This window comes from Cuculus canorus, chromosome 5 (genome assembly GCF_017976375.1).
Source record: "Cuculus canorus isolate bCucCan1 chromosome 5, bCucCan1.pri, whole genome shotgun sequence".
Taxonomy (NCBI): Eukaryota; Metazoa; Chordata; class Aves; order Cuculiformes; family Cuculidae; genus Cuculus; species Cuculus canorus.
Genome location: NC_071405.1, coordinates 45,904,763 through 45,921,834, shown reverse-complemented (window position 1 = coordinate 45,921,834; position 17,072 = coordinate 45,904,763). Strand labels below are relative to the sequence as shown.

Genomic DNA, 17,072 nt, shown 5'->3' with positions numbered 1-17,072 from the left:
TTGAGGTTATGCTAAATAATAAAAATATATTAATAATGTTGCCATATTAGAAATGCCAGACTAAATGAACCTTTAAAAATAATGAAAAATCTTTCCTTTGGCAGTGAAGTTGAGTGTAATACCATGTGCTTCTGAGTGAAAATAGGGAGTGAAACCAGCTAAAACCTAGGGTGGACTAAAACTAGGGTGGACACCCTAGTCTTTAGGAGTAGCAAACCTCCACTTCTGATGGACACCCTAGTCTTTAGGAGTAGCAAATTCACAAACAGAAATACGACCAAAATATGCTATTATAGTTTCAATACTATATACTACTATATATATATATATATATACTACATACTATATATGAGGCCATAATCAGTCTTGTGATCTAAAGAAGACTTTCTCATGTGATGTCATCCTCAGTGGTTTGTTTAAACTGTTTTTCTTACCACAGAATTGGGAAGGCCTTGCAGAGAAAAGGCTGAAGTGAACATATTCCTTTCTGTTTGCCACCTCTGACTGGTGCTGCAAAACTGCCTGTGTGTTCTTTAGACACCCAAACCGAGCTGATGTTTCTGCTGCATGTTACCACGTAATTTGGGATTTCCTGGGCCGAAAACCTCGTCCAGCCTCATGCCATACATGATCTGACAAATCACTGAATAGATTCTGACAATCATCAGCACATGATGGATTATCTGTGTGTGCCCCCCTCTCTGTTCTCCACTTGCAGAGTACACAGTGATCAATGAAAACTGCCCAGGTGCTGAGTGGAATATCATGTGTCGAGAGTGCTGCGAATATGACCAAATTGAGTGCATCTGCCCAGGACAGAAAGAAAGAGTGGGCTACACCATTCCCTGCTGCAGGAACGAGGAGAATGAATGTGACTCTTGCTTAATCCACCCAGGTATGTTTAGGACCACACTACATTCACATCACATCTTTGGCCAAGGCATCAGAATGTCATGATAGCTGCTGGGCAGGGGCACAGCAAGGGCAGGTACATCTCACTGGGGTATGGGATTGCCCTGCATCTCCTTAGGAACTTGCTTTGCCCCTCTGCTGACAGCAGCAAGACACCTGGCAAGGTGCCCCCACAGTGGGCAGCATCACTGCTAGAAAAAAACCCACTTACTATCAACAGTGGTGTCCTTGGGGCATCTTGGCTAGGCTTGGGAGCTGCCAAAGAGTGACGCTGCAGTGGGCTTCACACCAGGAGTGTTTTTTTAGGTGCTCTGGGGTGATTTGCATCCCCAAGTGAAGAAGGGAGAGAAGACTTGGAAGTCTGGCTAGCAAGGAGGAAAGGGCAGGAGGAAACAGGACCAAGTTAGAAGGGTTGGGCCCAAGCAGCACCAGCATCCACATTCAGACTCCCGAGAGAGTCATTTACAGTCAGAGAAATGAGATTTAGAGGTCTGGACAAGTCAGAATAGGACTTCAGTTCCAAATCTCAGAGTCTGAGATACTTAGGGGTTGGGGGTGGAAACTGGGCATGGTTTACAGTGGGAAAGCTGTCAGCACCACAGCAGTCACTAATGCCATTGATATTTTTTGAGAGGTTTCTCCTCCCCCAGCAGGACAATCCAGCTTGGCTTTCCTCTAACACAGGCTCTCCTTTCAGGCTGCTCCATTTTTGAAAACTGCAAGTCCTGCCACAATGGCTCCTGGGGAGGCACACTAGACGACTTTTACATCAAGGGGACCTACTGTGCAGAGTGCAGAGCTGGCTGGTACGGAGGGGACTGCATGAGTAAGTGTCCTACACAAGCAGTGAGGCATGTTGTGCACATGGAGTGGTGGGAGCCACTGCTGTGAGAATGAGCCACAAAGCGAGAGCCATGATATGCCTTTCCAGTTAGTCATGTACTGCAACTTTTGCAAAGGGCACAGGCAGGAGAGGGCAAACACAAACAGGCAGTAAGCAGAGCTACAGTGGGGAAAACTTCTCTTCCAGTGCTCATCTGCTAGGATTGGCCCAGGCCTCAGGTCAGGGGAGGTTACAACCCTACTAAATTTCTGGTTCATTTTTGATTGTTTTAAAACTAGTGACCCTGGTGATCTTTTGTTCTCTGCATTTCTCGGACATACTTCAGCATAACTGATTCCCCAGAGGCTTTCAGCAAAGCATAAACATTTACAAGGGTAACAGCTATATCAAAGAGATCCTCCTCTGTCCTTCAAACCCTTGGCTGCAGAACCAGCCCTGAGGAAGTCCGAGTGCTACCTCCCTCCTTCGCACAGTTCCAACGCACTCCAAGGCAAGTCTGGAAAACAGTATCTTGTACCTGCAAACAGCACTGTGATGGATCAAGAGTGTTCCAGGCTCTGGCAGAGATATCCGAAGGTTTTGTTCCCAACAGTGTACAAAAGCTCCTGCTTTTTGTAATTTGCTGAGCTGTTCGTCCCAATGCTATTTTTCAATAATGAATTCCATAAGCTAATTGGATACTGTTTAAGAATAATATTTCCTTTACCAATTTCCTACCAGTTAATGTATAGCCTTTCATCAGTCTTTCAATTTTTATTGACTTTTTGTTCACATTTCACTGAAAGGGACAAAAGCAGAATCTGCTTTTCCTACTCTTTTCTGTCCATTATTCTACAACCTTTACTCTTGTCTCCTCTTAATCATTTATTTTAAAGCAACAATTGAACCTGCTTTCTTAACACAGGCCATGACCATTCAGGATATGAAACAAAATAAAATCATTGCATCAAACACCAAAATATGGGGAATCAACATGTTTCAGACCAAGGCTAACTCAACCTTGGTTCTTCGAAAGCTGATAAACTGAGCCACATGCAGTTTACCGTGTGATTTCTGATAGCACTTTAAAGTCTTGTTTGCTTTGGATTGATGCTACAGCTTCCCTGACACTTTTTTATAAGAGCAGAGCCAAGAAAGAATCATTAGTTCCGTCTGCCTGAGTAGATTGTTTGCCTACAGTGTATTTCAGCCTGCTCTGCCTATTTAGGTTTTAAAGCAAATACACTGTCACACTGTAGTCCATTTGGATATTTTTGCAATACTGAAATTTTGCAGAGCTTTGTCTTACAGTGCTTTTCCTACTACTGCACTTCTGAGAGAAGCAGTGTGACACTGAGGATTGGGTCTCTTGTGTGATTCTGCAGTACTTCAGAGGCAAAGTAGGATACTAAGATAGCTCTATTGTCTTTCCCACTCATTAAATAAGAGCACATTGGACAGTTGTGATCCCAGCACAACTCCAGCTCTAGCTCTCATGGTTCTCACTTTCGGCCTTGACAGCAGGCTCAAGCATGCAGAGCCTGCATGTCTGGAAAGCAGCCTACAGCTGTGCCAGGTGCTGGCTTGCAGGTTCAGCTATGTAGCTTTGGGTCCAGAGGGTGGCCAGCAAGTAGCCTTTGAATGACAGCATGCACCAGCTGCTGGAGAAGCGGATATGCTAACACAACACATTTGAGAAAGTGAAGGAGGACACGCTTCTCTTTGGTACCTGCATGTAGGACCACATCTGGAACTTTGCAGCCTTCCCTGGATGCCTCAGCAGTGGCAGAGTGCCAATAAATCCAGGAACACAAGGAAGCGCAACCACAATAATTAGGAGACGTGATCTGTCAGCTTCTTCCTATATTGCAAATGCCCGTGCTCTCTGCTAGGAAGCACAAGCAGCGCCCGCCCTAAACAAGCTGGCCATGCGCTCACGCACAAAGCTTCACCCCATACCAGGGCGGCAGGTGTGAGCAGTACTGTTGTCCCAGTGGCCAGAAAGGAGGGCTCCTTCTCCCAGCAGAGCTGCCCCTTAAGGGCGTCCCCAACTAACACTTCTTCCGCAGATTCCATCTCCTGCCCGACGAGGCGGGCTCTTCCTTGCCCCAGGGGGCCCTGCCCGCGCCTGCCCACTAGGTCGGTTTCCCAGGGCACGGCCCGGTTCGGAAGACCGAGCCGGAAGACCGGCCCGGCTCTGCCAGCCTCTGCTGCCTCGCGGGGGCGCTGCCGGCCCGGGCGTCTCTACCGGGATCGGGCGACCACCTCGGCGGTTGAAAGCGTCCCTGGCTCTGTCCCGTCGCTACGGGACCGCCCTGAGAAGCAGCCACCGGCTCAGCCTCCCTCCCGCGGGTCGGCCCCCGCCGCTCCGCCCCGGCTCCGCCGCAGGCAGCGCCGCCGCGGGGAGGCGCCCGGGCCGCCGGAGGAGCGTGCGCTGCCCGCGCCCTCCTGTCAGCCTGATGGGGGAACGCAGGGTGAGCGCCGGGGGTGCAGGGGAGCACCTAGCTGCCATTTAGCCTTTGGGCAGGATTAATGCCTATTTAATACCGCGCTGGGGTTGGGGGGCAGCGGTGGGGCAGGCTCTGGTTACCCCGAGGCCGTAACCGCAGGGCAGCGCTGGAGTGCCCTGTCCGGCTCCGTGGGCTGGCAGTGCTGCCCCAGGCACGGGGCAGCGGTCGTTGGGGCTGCCTGAGACTGCACGGGCAGGGTGAACCTCTGGGAGCTATTTCTGGGAACTGCCGTCAAAAGTGCTGATGTGTCTAGAGGGCCGTAGCGAGGGAGAAGTAAGATGAGCTGGCCTGTGGGGTTGTCCAGTTGAGACTGTCTTCTGGCATAGCTGGATGCATGGACATGGCTGAAAACCAGCCAAAGGACACTAGATCGTTTGGTGAAAGCAGAAATGGTGTAGGGTAGTCTGAAGGAATGTCATTAGGGAAAAGCCACACTGAATAGAGTTAGTTGAGTACTGGACATTTCCTAACAGGACTCTTTTATTGGATCGGGCTGTTGTGCCCTAAGAGGCACGTCAGAATCTGAAACCAGAAGGAAAATGACCCTTTCCTTCATACCCTGTACTGCAACAGCCTTTGTCAACCTCCAGTTGCAGTGTTGCTTTAGAACACATACTTCATCAAAGCGGGGGAGAAAATGGTGTTGTCTAACAGTTGTCCTCAGCCTTACTGTCTGAATGTGGTCCCCATGATGTCCCCAAAGCAGTACTTGTAGTTTTAGGGACTTCGCAGACATTAGTGTTTCACGTAATACTGATGACCAACAAGCCACAAGTTGTGACGAGTGATAGCTGCCTTCACAAATAAGCCTGTTTCTGAACATCAGTAACTCTTCTACTCTCATTCTGTTCTGTTCAGTCTTCTTGACCTCTGAGGGAGCCCTAAATCAATGCTGTAGCGCTACTACAGCAGATCATGAGTTCTTGCTGGAGGTCTCCTGAGGACCTCTTCCTCCATTGACCCATGGGTCTCCATGGGCTACAACTCAGAGGTCTCCTGAATTGTTTGCTTTACGGCTTGTAACAAGCCTTAGAGGAAATCTTATTGTGGCCCCGAAAGCTGCTATTTTATTATGAACAGGAACGGAACAAGACTGTTGACACTCTGCCAAAGTGGCTTATTTTTTGTAAATGAGGCAGAATTTGCCAGCATTTGTGTTTAGAACGTAAATTATTTTTGAGAGCTTTCCAGGTCTCCTGCAGATTCAAAATGGGAAGAGAAAAGACTCCTTTTGATCAATAGAACTGTTGGTCTGGGGAGTCAGCGTAACTTCTGCTAGAATGGCTGGAGATACAAGGGCACAGATCTGATATGTTTGCAAAGGTGCTTCATGCAGAGAAGTATGGTAGCAAATCTGAGAACGTTCTTTTGGAGGCAGTCATTGAATGGCCTCTAGACCACCTGCTTTGCTGGCCAAATCTACTTCCTTGGCATCAATGTTCAGAGTTCAGGCTGTACCACTGTAAACAGAAAAGAGCATTTAGTATGCTTTGCACACAAGTATTTCTTTGGACCAGTTCTTTGGCTTTGCTTTGTTAAAGGCGTTGAAAACTCAAAAGCCCTTTGGGACAAAAGAGAAACTTTATTTGAGGTGGTCCAAGCCCCCCTGTCAAATCATCTGAAGATTTCTAGAAGCTTTGTCTCAGGTTGTTTTTGAGGCAGGAGCCAGCAGCAGCACAAGGTCGTGTTTCTTGCTGTGGGAAGGAGCATTATCATTTGCACCACAGCAGATCCTACTGTACGCACTGAATCCTAATGTAGTTGCTGGGTACAGTCATTAATTCTTGCCTTTTATGGAGGGAACTAAGTGAGCCACAGAGAAGGATGGAACACTTTTGAGGAACTCTTCAGAGCAGAGTTTCTGTTTCCTTGGGCCCTGCTTAATTAAGGGTAACTAAGGATAAATGAACAAAGGGTATTTCTTTTGAGCAATTCTTTCTTAAGAAGAAAGAGGAGTTTTCACATTTCCCGATAGACCATATGCGGCAGGACAGATTTCCAGACACTGAGATCAATGGGAACCACAGATGCTTGGTACTTAACCAAATCAGGTCACTGTTACCATCTTTTCCCAAAGGGAAGAAGGGTCCTGAGGCAAGTGTTAAACCTCACCATTTCGGTAAGAAATAGTCATCTTCTGTTACTGATTAAAAGTTTAGGGTTCTTTGGAAAAACGATGCAAGGAGCAGGGCTTTCCGTTGGCCTAAAGAGATAAAAAGAAGTGAAGAGTTACTGTGGAAGTCTCTTGGGTCATTTGGCTTTTTACTTATTATCTGTGGTATGCAGCCTATCAGAGTCCCGTGGGTTGGTGATGCTGTTAGACTCAATTTCAGTTTCTGGCTTACAGGTACAGCCTCATCCCCTAGCAAAACAACACAGAAAGCTTACCAGGGGATGTAGCTGTGTACAAACTCCATTTGTAAAGATGTAGTCAGGAAAGTAGAAACTGAGAAATTATCTCTGTTTGGTGCATAGTGATTTAAATGTGTATATTGCTAGTGCTTGCATTTGAAGATCACAGGATGCTCTACAGAAATCACTGAACAATTTTCCTTCGTCCACAGAGGAAAATACCATAAGCCATATATTAAGTATGTGTTACATTGAGTCATTGGTGGAGGAGCTGTGGTGATTTTATTTCTCCATTGGGATGATGGCGTTAACGTGTAAGGATTATGTGATGAATCCTGAGGACAAAGAGATATCTCTAGCAATACATCAACTTTTTTTCCCCTAAGAGTATCCTTGTCAAGGTCTTGAAACTATGATGCAGGGGGCAACAGTCTTTCCTAATTTAAGCGTTCATTGTGCCTTTGGCACACTCCCACCAACTTCCTCAGCACCAGTGATTACCCAGGTCATCATGAGATCCATCAAAACTTTTCTGAGCTGGTGTGTCAGCCAGGTGGACAGGTGGGCTAATCAAGAGTGGGGCAAAAGCTGTAACAAATGGTTTCTTAGGGCTGCATTGCAAACCAGGGAGAAGCAATCAACTGAAACTTTTCTAGGAGTGCTCTTAGCCTAGACAACACTCTAATATAGTCGTAACTCTTTATAGCCATTGTATGGCTGTCGTATTATTTTATATATTGCCTTGTAAGAGAGTATGTATCTTCTGAAGCCACCCTGTCCTCTCATTCTGTGTTGTTTCTATATGTATTTTCTTCAAATGCCTCTTGAATGTCCCTCACACAGACTTTTTTTCTTTTTTTTTTGCTCCCCAGGATGTGGGCAGGTTCTTCAGGCTTCTAGAGGTCAGATTTTGCTGGAGGGTTACCCACTGAATGCACGGTGCGAATGGACTATTCATGTTCGACCTGGATTTAACATTGAATTAAGGTAGGTCACACTGACTTTTAGCCAGCACTGTTTTCAGGTGAAAAATGGGGCATGTGGTTAACCAAGAGTCAATGGAGGTCAACAGCTGGGAGCCCTGAGGCAGTGAAGGTACTCCCACCATTTTGCATTTACTACCTCTTCTCTTTCCCCTGATCTAGCTTGTGATGGGCAGCCACTGCACAAATTATCAATACTGTGCCTTCAGTTCCCATTTAGGACAGCTGGATGCTAAGGAGAGTTTCTCAGATACTGGGCATAATATATCTCTCTAGACTTTTTCTTCAAGACTTTGACACCAAAGCACTCAATATTTTCTGAAGAGTGTACCAGGTTGAACTAAGACATTCTTTGAAAAAAAAGCTGCAGAACATTTTGATGTGATGTCTCATGTGAGAGGCTTGACCATGAGACCTGCCTTGCATTTAGCCTACATTTTCACTCATTTTACCAGCCCTGTCCTCTATCAACCTCAGTTATTCCTCTTAATATTCCTATGTCTGGAGGATGTGATTGGCTCTCCTGCAAGTCGTTGCTCTTCTGAACTGTGTATGCTTAGACCTGTTAACGCACCCCCAATGGCTCAAGCTCACAGTTCTTGATTGGGTATCCTGCCTGGTGCAAGAGAGCCCCTAGTTGGGAAAACAGTAATTAATACTGTTTTCACATGTGTGTAGCAGGGAGTTCACGCATGTAGGAGGAAGCTTGGCAGGAGATTGTATTTAAATCTCACACTTAATTTCATAAAAACAGTAGCTAAAGCCTTCACAAAAATATTTCATCACCTTTTGAGCCAAGGAAAAGGAACTGTGCTAGATAAACAAACAGATTTCCTCCTGTGTGTTTAAAGAGAGACTTAATAGTTCATATGAGGAAGAGAAATTAATCAAATAGAAAAGAAGAGCTTGTGGCATTCCCACTCTAATGTCCTGTTTTTCAAACTTGCAAATGCAAACCTATTGTGTAGCAGCTGCAATTATTGCCTGCATAGCATTGGAGCCTCTTGATTAGCATATACTAACTCTTTGGGGAATTCAGACCTCAATTCTAGACCCTGAGGGCCACTCCCATGCATGCTAGGAAGATGTTAGTGTCACATGAGATCTGTATAGTTCACTCTGTTTACCTTTGTTGTTACCAGAAGATGCAAAACTTTAACATGAGGGGCATCCTGCAGGGAGTGCCTTTCTCTTTCTCCTCGTTGCCATCCTTCCTACAGTCAGATAAACACAATACTAGGTGTCTCCTTGTTGTGACATAACATTACATTCCAGCTGTGAAAGTCTCCAAGAGTGAAGCCTGAGCTACCTGCCTTGTGTTGTCAGCAACTACATTTGTCTCAGCTAGGTAGCATTGGAGAAGCCTAAAGGCCGGTGCCCAACCTAAGCCGAGCTTGATGTTTGGCACTTCTAGGGAAAGATCAGGAACTGTTCTGAATGTCCACACTTAATCCTGCCACCCTCCAAGTCAGGAGGTGTAGGAGGAAGCCTCAAGGGCAAACACAATAAGGGAGAACTTGTATCTACATCATTTAAGATAACCCTGGAGGTTTTTCGAGGTGGACAGTCTCAAAGCTGGCCACTGAGGTGTTGGCCACTGGCAGTGAGATATTGTGGAAAAATGGTACATTTAGCCTAAAGCTTTCCCTTTAGGCCAATCCTATGCAGAAGAACAGGTACAACTACATAGGCCACCAGAGTCTTCCTCCTGGGTCTGCCATCCATGCTGAATTGTTGCTTTCATGCATTTACATATAAACGTGCTGATCCCTTCTGTGGCTGCTAACTCTGCTTAGAGCTGTAATGCACAGCCGACATTGTGCTGAATCAGTGCAAATGCTAACAAAAAAGAAGTCCTTTCTTCATTCTCTCTGTGCACAAATCCCATTCGCTGCCACTCTGATGGCTTTTGAAGGTAGGAATGGGGACAGTGTGATACAGAAGGGGAACAAAGTGGTTTGTCTCTGCTTGCATAGGACAGGAAGAGTAAAACTCCCTGGAGCAAGCATCAAGCTGTGCCACACAGTCCTATGGGGGTTGGCTAAGCGGAGCTATTTTGATAAATGGTGCTCAGATTGTTGTTATAGTTTGTTTTCTCTCTTTTCCAGCCTTGTTTTTTTTTGGGGGGGGGGGTTGTGATGTATAGGCTCCCTCAGCCTAAGCTGTGTCGGGGGTGCCATGCCAGTAGAAGTAGCTAACAACTTTCAATCATTTTCTTTAATGCCTCAACAGAGATGTAATTTTAAATATTTTCCTTTGATTGGAAGTTTTCCTCAGAGGGATTGGTGAATCTATTCATGCTGCATGCACTGATGAAATCAAGACACTACTTTGTATTCCGTTTTGTATCTAATGACCTGTAGCACTAAATTAGCATGCTAAGTTTCATAATACTCAAGAGAATTATGATCCAGTTAGAATTTCATAGATGAGGGAACTGAGGTTCATTAAATTGCTTGTATCTGTGATTTGAACAGTAATAGACCTTGTGTATAAAGGGTCCTGCCAACTGGGCCATACCCAAGAGGTTTTGAAAAGCTTTGGCAGGTTTCCTGACCTGCCAATTCTGAGTCTTAATCGTGGTATCTCTTGTTATCAGTACAGTGTATCTGCTTCTAAGCTGAGTTCAATAAAATACAAAGCAGACCTGATGTCTCAGGATCTCAGATCTTCTCATTCTTATCTGCTTTATCAAGGCTGGGCTCAGCATGACTTTTAGCAAAGAGCCATGATAGAAAAATGCACTCTTACAGCATCAGACACTAGATAAAAGTTCTAACATTGTAATGTTGTCAGGGACCTGATGCATGTGAACAGACTGTGTAACTTCAATTTAGACTTCACTGTTCTGCCACTTGAATGTTCTCATGGAGCGAGAGTTGAGCTGGATTCCAAGGATGCAAAAACTCAGATGGAGTAAGGCAGACTTCATGTGTTTAGGGACTTGTTGATTCATTGAGAGGGGAGGCACTAACATAACTAAATATCCAAATAAATCAGAAATAGGGTGCACAAGTTGGAGTATGCAATCTGACTATATGTGTCTTTCTTCCCCAAGATTTTCCATGCTGAGCCTGGAGTTTGACTACATGTGCCAGTATGACTATGTGGAAGTCCGTGATGGGGACAATTTGGACAGCCAAATAATTAAGAAGTTCTGTGGAAATGAGAGGCTGCCTCCCATCCAAAGCACTGGGTCTTCACTCCATGTGCTCTTCCAGTCTGACGGATCAAAGAACTTTGATGGATTTCATGCCGTCTTTGAAGAAATTACAGGTAATATAATCCAAAAGTGGAACATACCACTCCTTCTCATTAATTCAGTTTCACTAATCTCTCTCCCTGTTTTGCTTCATTAAAAACTTTCTTGCTGTGTTGCCAACAGCAACTTAGACAAAGTCAGTACACAGAAGATTCAAAATTTGTTGGATGGCATGTAAATGTTAGGTTCTTCTAATAAAGATTTAACTATTCTACCTGTATGAAGAACAAACACATTAGCCAGCACAGAAAAGTTGCTGTTTTGTGAGACTTTCCTGCATGAATTTAAGAACTAAGAGCACAGGAGGAGGTAGAGGAAGGGGCTTGTGTATCTGCAATTGCAGAATTGCTCGATGCTCTGTGCAGGGGCAGATCCACTGTCTCAATCAGCAAAAGCCTGATGCAAAGCCTTATAATTAGCTCAGTGAAAATGCCCTGACGTGATTCTTGTGTTGGCTCATGCGTCATCTCATTAGGGTATTAAAAAAAAAAAAAGGTGAGTGTACAAGGGGCAAATCATTTTCTTTAAGAAAAAAAGGAGGTATTTTCCATTCTGTGATGAACTCAGTGTTATGAATGACAGAAGCAGGGCTCCAGAATTCCTGTATTTTTCTCAGTACTCAGTGCTTGAGACCCCTGCTTTACATGGTTTCTTTCTAGCTGCACAATAACATTGAAAGTGTGGCTGGCTCCTGATTTTGCCATTGCATTTGAAACAGCCTCTACCGTCTTCTGGAATCTTCCTCATTTAGCTATGTAGGGAATTTTGGTGAAATCTATTCACAGTACTCCTGGCACAGATGACTAGTCAGCATGGGCTGTTTTGACATAGATGAAACCTGCAGGCCCTATGACTCACTGTAACTTGCCTCCCATATAACCTGGTGACCAACGTTTCATGAGGTCATCCAGGATATATGTGGCTCAGGAAGTTTAGTTAGTTTATATAATCCATATACAAATACACAAACCTATAGTGAATCAATGATCGGGGAGTAACTAGCGATTTGAAATTCTCATATTGCAAGAGGCAATGCCTATGGCATTTCTTAGCCTGCCCTGTTTTCAGATGGAGGAGGGGATAGGAGAAGAATTCAGCGTGCATGGGGCAGCGTAGAGTTGAAAGCAGGGGCAGCACAGGATCGAAAGCTCTGGCAGCACATTTTAAACTGAAGCTTTTCCCCTGAAATTTCTGTCTGTAGACAGGTCTGTGGAAAAGCTCAGGTCCCTGGAACAGACGGCACAGGGTGTACTAGAGCAATTCTTTGTGCTGTAGCACTTCTGCTTACAGGATGTGGACCAGGCCATGGAGGTTGTCTGATGTCTCTAGCACCTTAGTGATATAATGGAGAGGACCGAAGAAGTGTGTGCTGTCAGAACTGGATTCCTCCTGGTCTTCCCTTCCTCTGAGCTCTGTGCTGGCTTGTAAGTTAATGCTTGCTGAAGCAGTGGCATTGAATGTATAGAGGTCACTAATTCAGCTGCCAGAAAGGTTTTGATTGATGCAAAGTAGGCTGCAAAGCCTATACTCGCTTTAGGAAAGGTCACTGTATGTGTCATTACTAAAGGACAAACCCATGCAACCTGCTGCACTGCCTGGTTTGGAAGAAGGTGTTAGGTCTCATCCCATGCCAAGTGTCAAAGGGGAACTAGTAATGGACATGAGTGACTAGAATTCACTCATCAGACTTCAGGTGAGAAGGATGGGGGCCAGATGGAGAGGCATCAGAGTCTCTTAGGCATGAGACATACGCTGGATCTATTAGATGAAACTCTGTTATTGAATTTTATTAACACTTTACTTTCTTTACGCCCAAGCTAGTGATCTTTGACACAACATAGGGGCTTTACCCTTTTGTAGTTCAGTCCCATGTTGTCTGCCAGGAAATCAAGACTACTTTGAAAAGTGAAATATTTAGTGCTTGAATATCAAGCATTTTCAAGAACAGTATCTAGCACTTAACTTTATTCACTTGACATGCTTATTTTTACAGAATCACGAGAGAAAGCTGGGGCAAGGACAAAGCTGAAAGTTCACTGGCTTCTAACCAGTGACTACAAAATATCAGTCTGTACTGGCTTATCTGCTTTTACTTCCCTTTCTCAGCGATACTTTATGTTAGTTGCATACAGTACAATTGACACATATATATATTCCTTTTAATGAATTAATTACAATCCTTAGTCAGACCTTAGTCTTCAATGAGATTTGAAAGATATTCATTGCCCAGCTATTTATGAATTTGTTACATCACCACATGAAGCCTCTAGAGAGGTCCATTTGTGGCATCTATATATTTCTTCTCTCTTGCCATCTGGATAAAAGAAACTCAAAGATTATGCATCAAGTGAAGTCTTTGCAGGAAAACTGCTGATTCTGATGTATGTCATTCTGGATTGCAGCAGAGAGAGTGTTTTAAACATAATTGTACACAACCTTACTATATGTCCCCCAGGACTGGTTGCTCATGGTTGCAACACTCAACGGCTGGTACAATGACTCATATTTCTGTTATAACTGAAGTAATCAGTGTATTTAGCATGGAAGGACATAGATGATCTGTAAATTAATTAGCAATTTCTTTCTAGCGATTATGAGTTCAAAGTTTATAAGTGCTATCAAGCATACTTGGGTAATTCTTTAAGATGGCAAGGAATATATTTTGTAGTCAATGTGAGTTGAAACTGAACTCAACTTCTAGTATGGATCCAGATGTGAACTTTTCTTCAGAGTGTTGTTTTGTTAAGATGGACTGGAAGCAGGGCATCACATCCTGCATGCCTCAGGTGATGGGTTGAATCATAAACTGGATGTAAATCTTGAGAAAAAGTGAAATTTGCTGCTACTACATGGCACACACATTCTGGTATTAATTTGTGCAAATTATACAGTTTGATGTGTGTCAATGCTAGATTTGTGGTGTGCAAGAGCTTCCCCGGCAGACTTAGGGTTATAATGACTATTCAGAGTTTTCTGAACCCAACACCAAAGAATTGCTCCTCAGGGCTAAAGCAAAGTCTGGGATGGCAAGATCCAAGACCCAAAAAACCATCAGAAACATGGATCTCAGAACTTATCCCCAAACTCTGGGATGAATGGCAGGAGAAATGTAGGTTGATATTAAACTCCTTTAATTTAAGCTAAGCTTCAAACAGTGTTGGATCTTGCTGTAAATTATTTTACTTCCACAAACCTTTCTCACCACTTGACAGTTAAAGCAAAATTGTAAGTGTAAGTGATGAATGCTGAGAAAAGAACTGCCCATCCCTGTAAGATCCCCTCTCCAGGAAGTAAAAAGGAAGGGCAGAGGTCTTTTTTTGCATTAGACCCTTTACTATGTCTTCCTAACTTTTAACCAGAAAATGTAACTTACCCCAAAACTCAACCATGATGAGGAAAAAAAAAATAGATAGGACCTCCATGAAATGAGAGACCATGAACATTCTTGCTTTTCTTTTATAGCTTGTTCTTCATCTCCATGTTTTCATGATGGAACATGCACTCTAGAGAAAAGCGGTACCTATAAATGTGCGTGTCTGGCTGGCTATACAGGGAATCGCTGTGAAAACTGTGAGTACAGACACTGTGTATATGATCAGCCTCCAGGGTTGTCACTGATGCAAGCTATTAATTGTTAGGAGTGTTATTAATAGTTAGGTTAGGTCAGTCACAGTACCAGAGAATGTGCTGAACTTTTTATGGCATTTTTTAAGTTGCTTGCCATTTATGAAGATTTCCACTGAATAGTTCTGGAGCTCTTTATCTATGTGTAAAAAGATAAAAGAGAATTGGAGCGGGGAAATGGCACACAAGAAATCTTGTACTGGACTAGCTGAGCCCTGTGCTTGATGCTCTAGCCAGAGTCAGTTCTAGGAAGTTTGTCTTCCCTTACAGCCACCTGAAAGGTAGAGTTCTGGCACCATGAATGACAAAGACTTGAGATCACAACAAATGAAAAAACACAGATTCTGTCCCTATCTATGTTGGTGGTCCTCACTGTACCTATAGTTGTACACCTGCTTTTGTCCTGCCAAGTAAATTGTAAAATAACAGTGTTCAAATGAGTTGAAATAAATTATGTGTTCTATTTATGTTCTTCATATTTGAGCAAATGTCTTAATCCAACAGGACTTGAAAAAGGAATATATATCCTATATAATCTCTACTAGCTGAAAAGAACATTGTACAATATTTAAAGTCACTGTTCTAGAGCTCCATCTGACCCTAGAGGATTTCAGTAATATCAGTGGAATCCATTTGGGACTATATTTGCCCCAAGACAGAAAGCATGGCTTACTGTGCCTTGCTGTGGGATTACTCTGGCCATAAGGCACACAATGACTTGTTTACTTGCAGAGTTTTCAATTTTATGTCGGAGCAGCCAATGTACAGCAAGCCTCACTACTTCAAAATCTTTTCCCCACATGTGCCATTGTAAGGGGTGGATTTCTGTCCTGGAATTGCTTTTACTTCATCAAGTGAGTTAAATCATAGTGACATGCTACCTCCTTGCATGGATCATTTTGAGGTAAAAATCTTTTGATTTCTACAGATACAGAAGTAGATCATAAGACTTGACTTTTCTCCCAGGAGACCAGAGGAGAGGTAGTTTTAAATTTTCTATAAGCCTGAAAAAGCTTTAGTTCTGAACACATGCCATATTCTGTCAGATTGCATGTATTCCTGATATGTTTTCTGTAGGGAAGGCGTCCTGAAAATTGAGGTTTTCTTACCTCAAGGCTAATGTGGCTGGCTCTTCTGCTGATAGTCTCTTTCCTGTGAGTAGTTATTTAGCAGTCATTTAGGGACTGGAAGCTCCTGAGCTCTTTGCAACTGCTCAGTGAGATTAGTTCCAATCCTGCCTTTAGGAGAGAGTTAAAAAAAGGAAAATATTCCTGTCTGGTTCAGAACCAGACTTAATTTCAAATTAATCAAATTTCCAGCAAACCTCAACCGTAGTTTTGACAGGCTCTACACTACAGTTAAGGCAACAGATGAAGCTCACTATTCTTTTGCTAGTTCTCTTTTGTAGTTCCAGTGTAGAAATTTCACCCATGCAACAGAGCAATCAACTGAGGTAGTCAAAAAACAATAGGATCATATTTCCATCTTATTGGAAGCAATGAAAGGTATAGGTAGTAACAGAATAAAAGGGAGGAGACACTTAAACATATATACAGTAAGATTTTTGACAGGACTCCTGTAGTTTAATTTGAGAAAGAACAGTTTAGGTGCATAAAATGCTGTTATTTTATGATGTTTGTGGCAGTATGCTTGCCTTTTGCTTATGCTAGGAAGTATTTTTTCCACCACTCACAATGCTGCCATGCATGACATAGATAAATGTTTATCTTTTTTTTCTCTTCTGTGAATAACGGGCCTCACAGTGGACAAATCATCATGGCAAGTCTCTGTTCTCTCTGGCTTCAAAGAAATTTTTTTTCTTAAGATATTGTCTTCTATTTTGCCAAAATGTATCCTAAGTATTTTCCAGTGTATTGGGGGGAAAACGGCAGAAAATTACAGTTTGATTTGGTTTTGTAAGAGCAAGAGGAAGAACTGTAAAAAATATCTGTGGCTATATTTCTTTAAAAATTAGTCATGTAGTTTCATGAACAGCATTGCAGTTTAGTGCTAAAGGGAGATTGTGTCATGTTCAGAGTCTTTCTGTTAGGTCTTGCAGCAACAGTGGTGTCTTCTGAGGTGGAGTCAAAGGAAATAAATTTATTTCTGCAGACAACAATCATAAAATGGTCACTTTGGGAATACTGAATATGACTTTGGATATTATGGCCAATGGATTTATGTTGATGAAAAATAGGTATAAGAGAGAAGAAAATTACAGCCCCTTGATGTTATGAATGTGTAGAAGATTTGATGTGGTGCAACAGAAGGTACACAGAGAGATACAACAGTTGTAAAGAAATCCAAGGGACATACTTAAAAGGAAGAGAGACTGGGATTATCTCATTGAAGAATAAATTCAAGCCAAATTAAACAAATTCAGCAATCGACATTTCATGACGAAACAAAAAATCTAAGTCCCTCGGCATTCCATTGCAGCTGTCTTTTTGTCTATTACTGAGTTTAGTTTTAAAGATCTGGGAATCAGTATTGGAATTATTGGTATCACCTTAATGAGATAAACCACAACGAATGTATTGTTTCTTCTGTTAAACTAAGTTCCATCTATTTAATAGGATGATCAGCATTGGTAAAGCTGCTTTCCT

General features: G+C 43.2%; 1 protein-coding gene across 4 annotated transcripts in view; it reads left to right on the top strand.

Annotated features, from left to right (window-relative positions):
• PAMR1 (peptidase domain containing associated with muscle regeneration 1) overlaps nucleotides 1–17,072 on the top strand; it is a 53,864-nt gene that overhangs the window by 10,399 nt on the left and 26,393 nt on the right. For all 4 annotated transcript variants that reach the window (XM_054068300.1, XM_054068298.1, XM_054068299.1 and 1 more), the window contains 5 exons: nucleotides 719–895; nucleotides 1,610–1,738; nucleotides 7,470–7,584; nucleotides 10,639–10,856; nucleotides 14,305–14,412. In XM_054068300.1, the coding sequence (XP_053924275.1) occupies nucleotides 719–895; nucleotides 1,610–1,738; nucleotides 7,470–7,584; nucleotides 10,639–10,856; nucleotides 14,305–14,412 (747 nt within the window). The remainder of the gene's footprint in view (nucleotides 1–718; nucleotides 896–1,609; nucleotides 1,739–7,469; nucleotides 7,585–10,638; nucleotides 10,857–14,304; nucleotides 14,413–17,072) is intronic.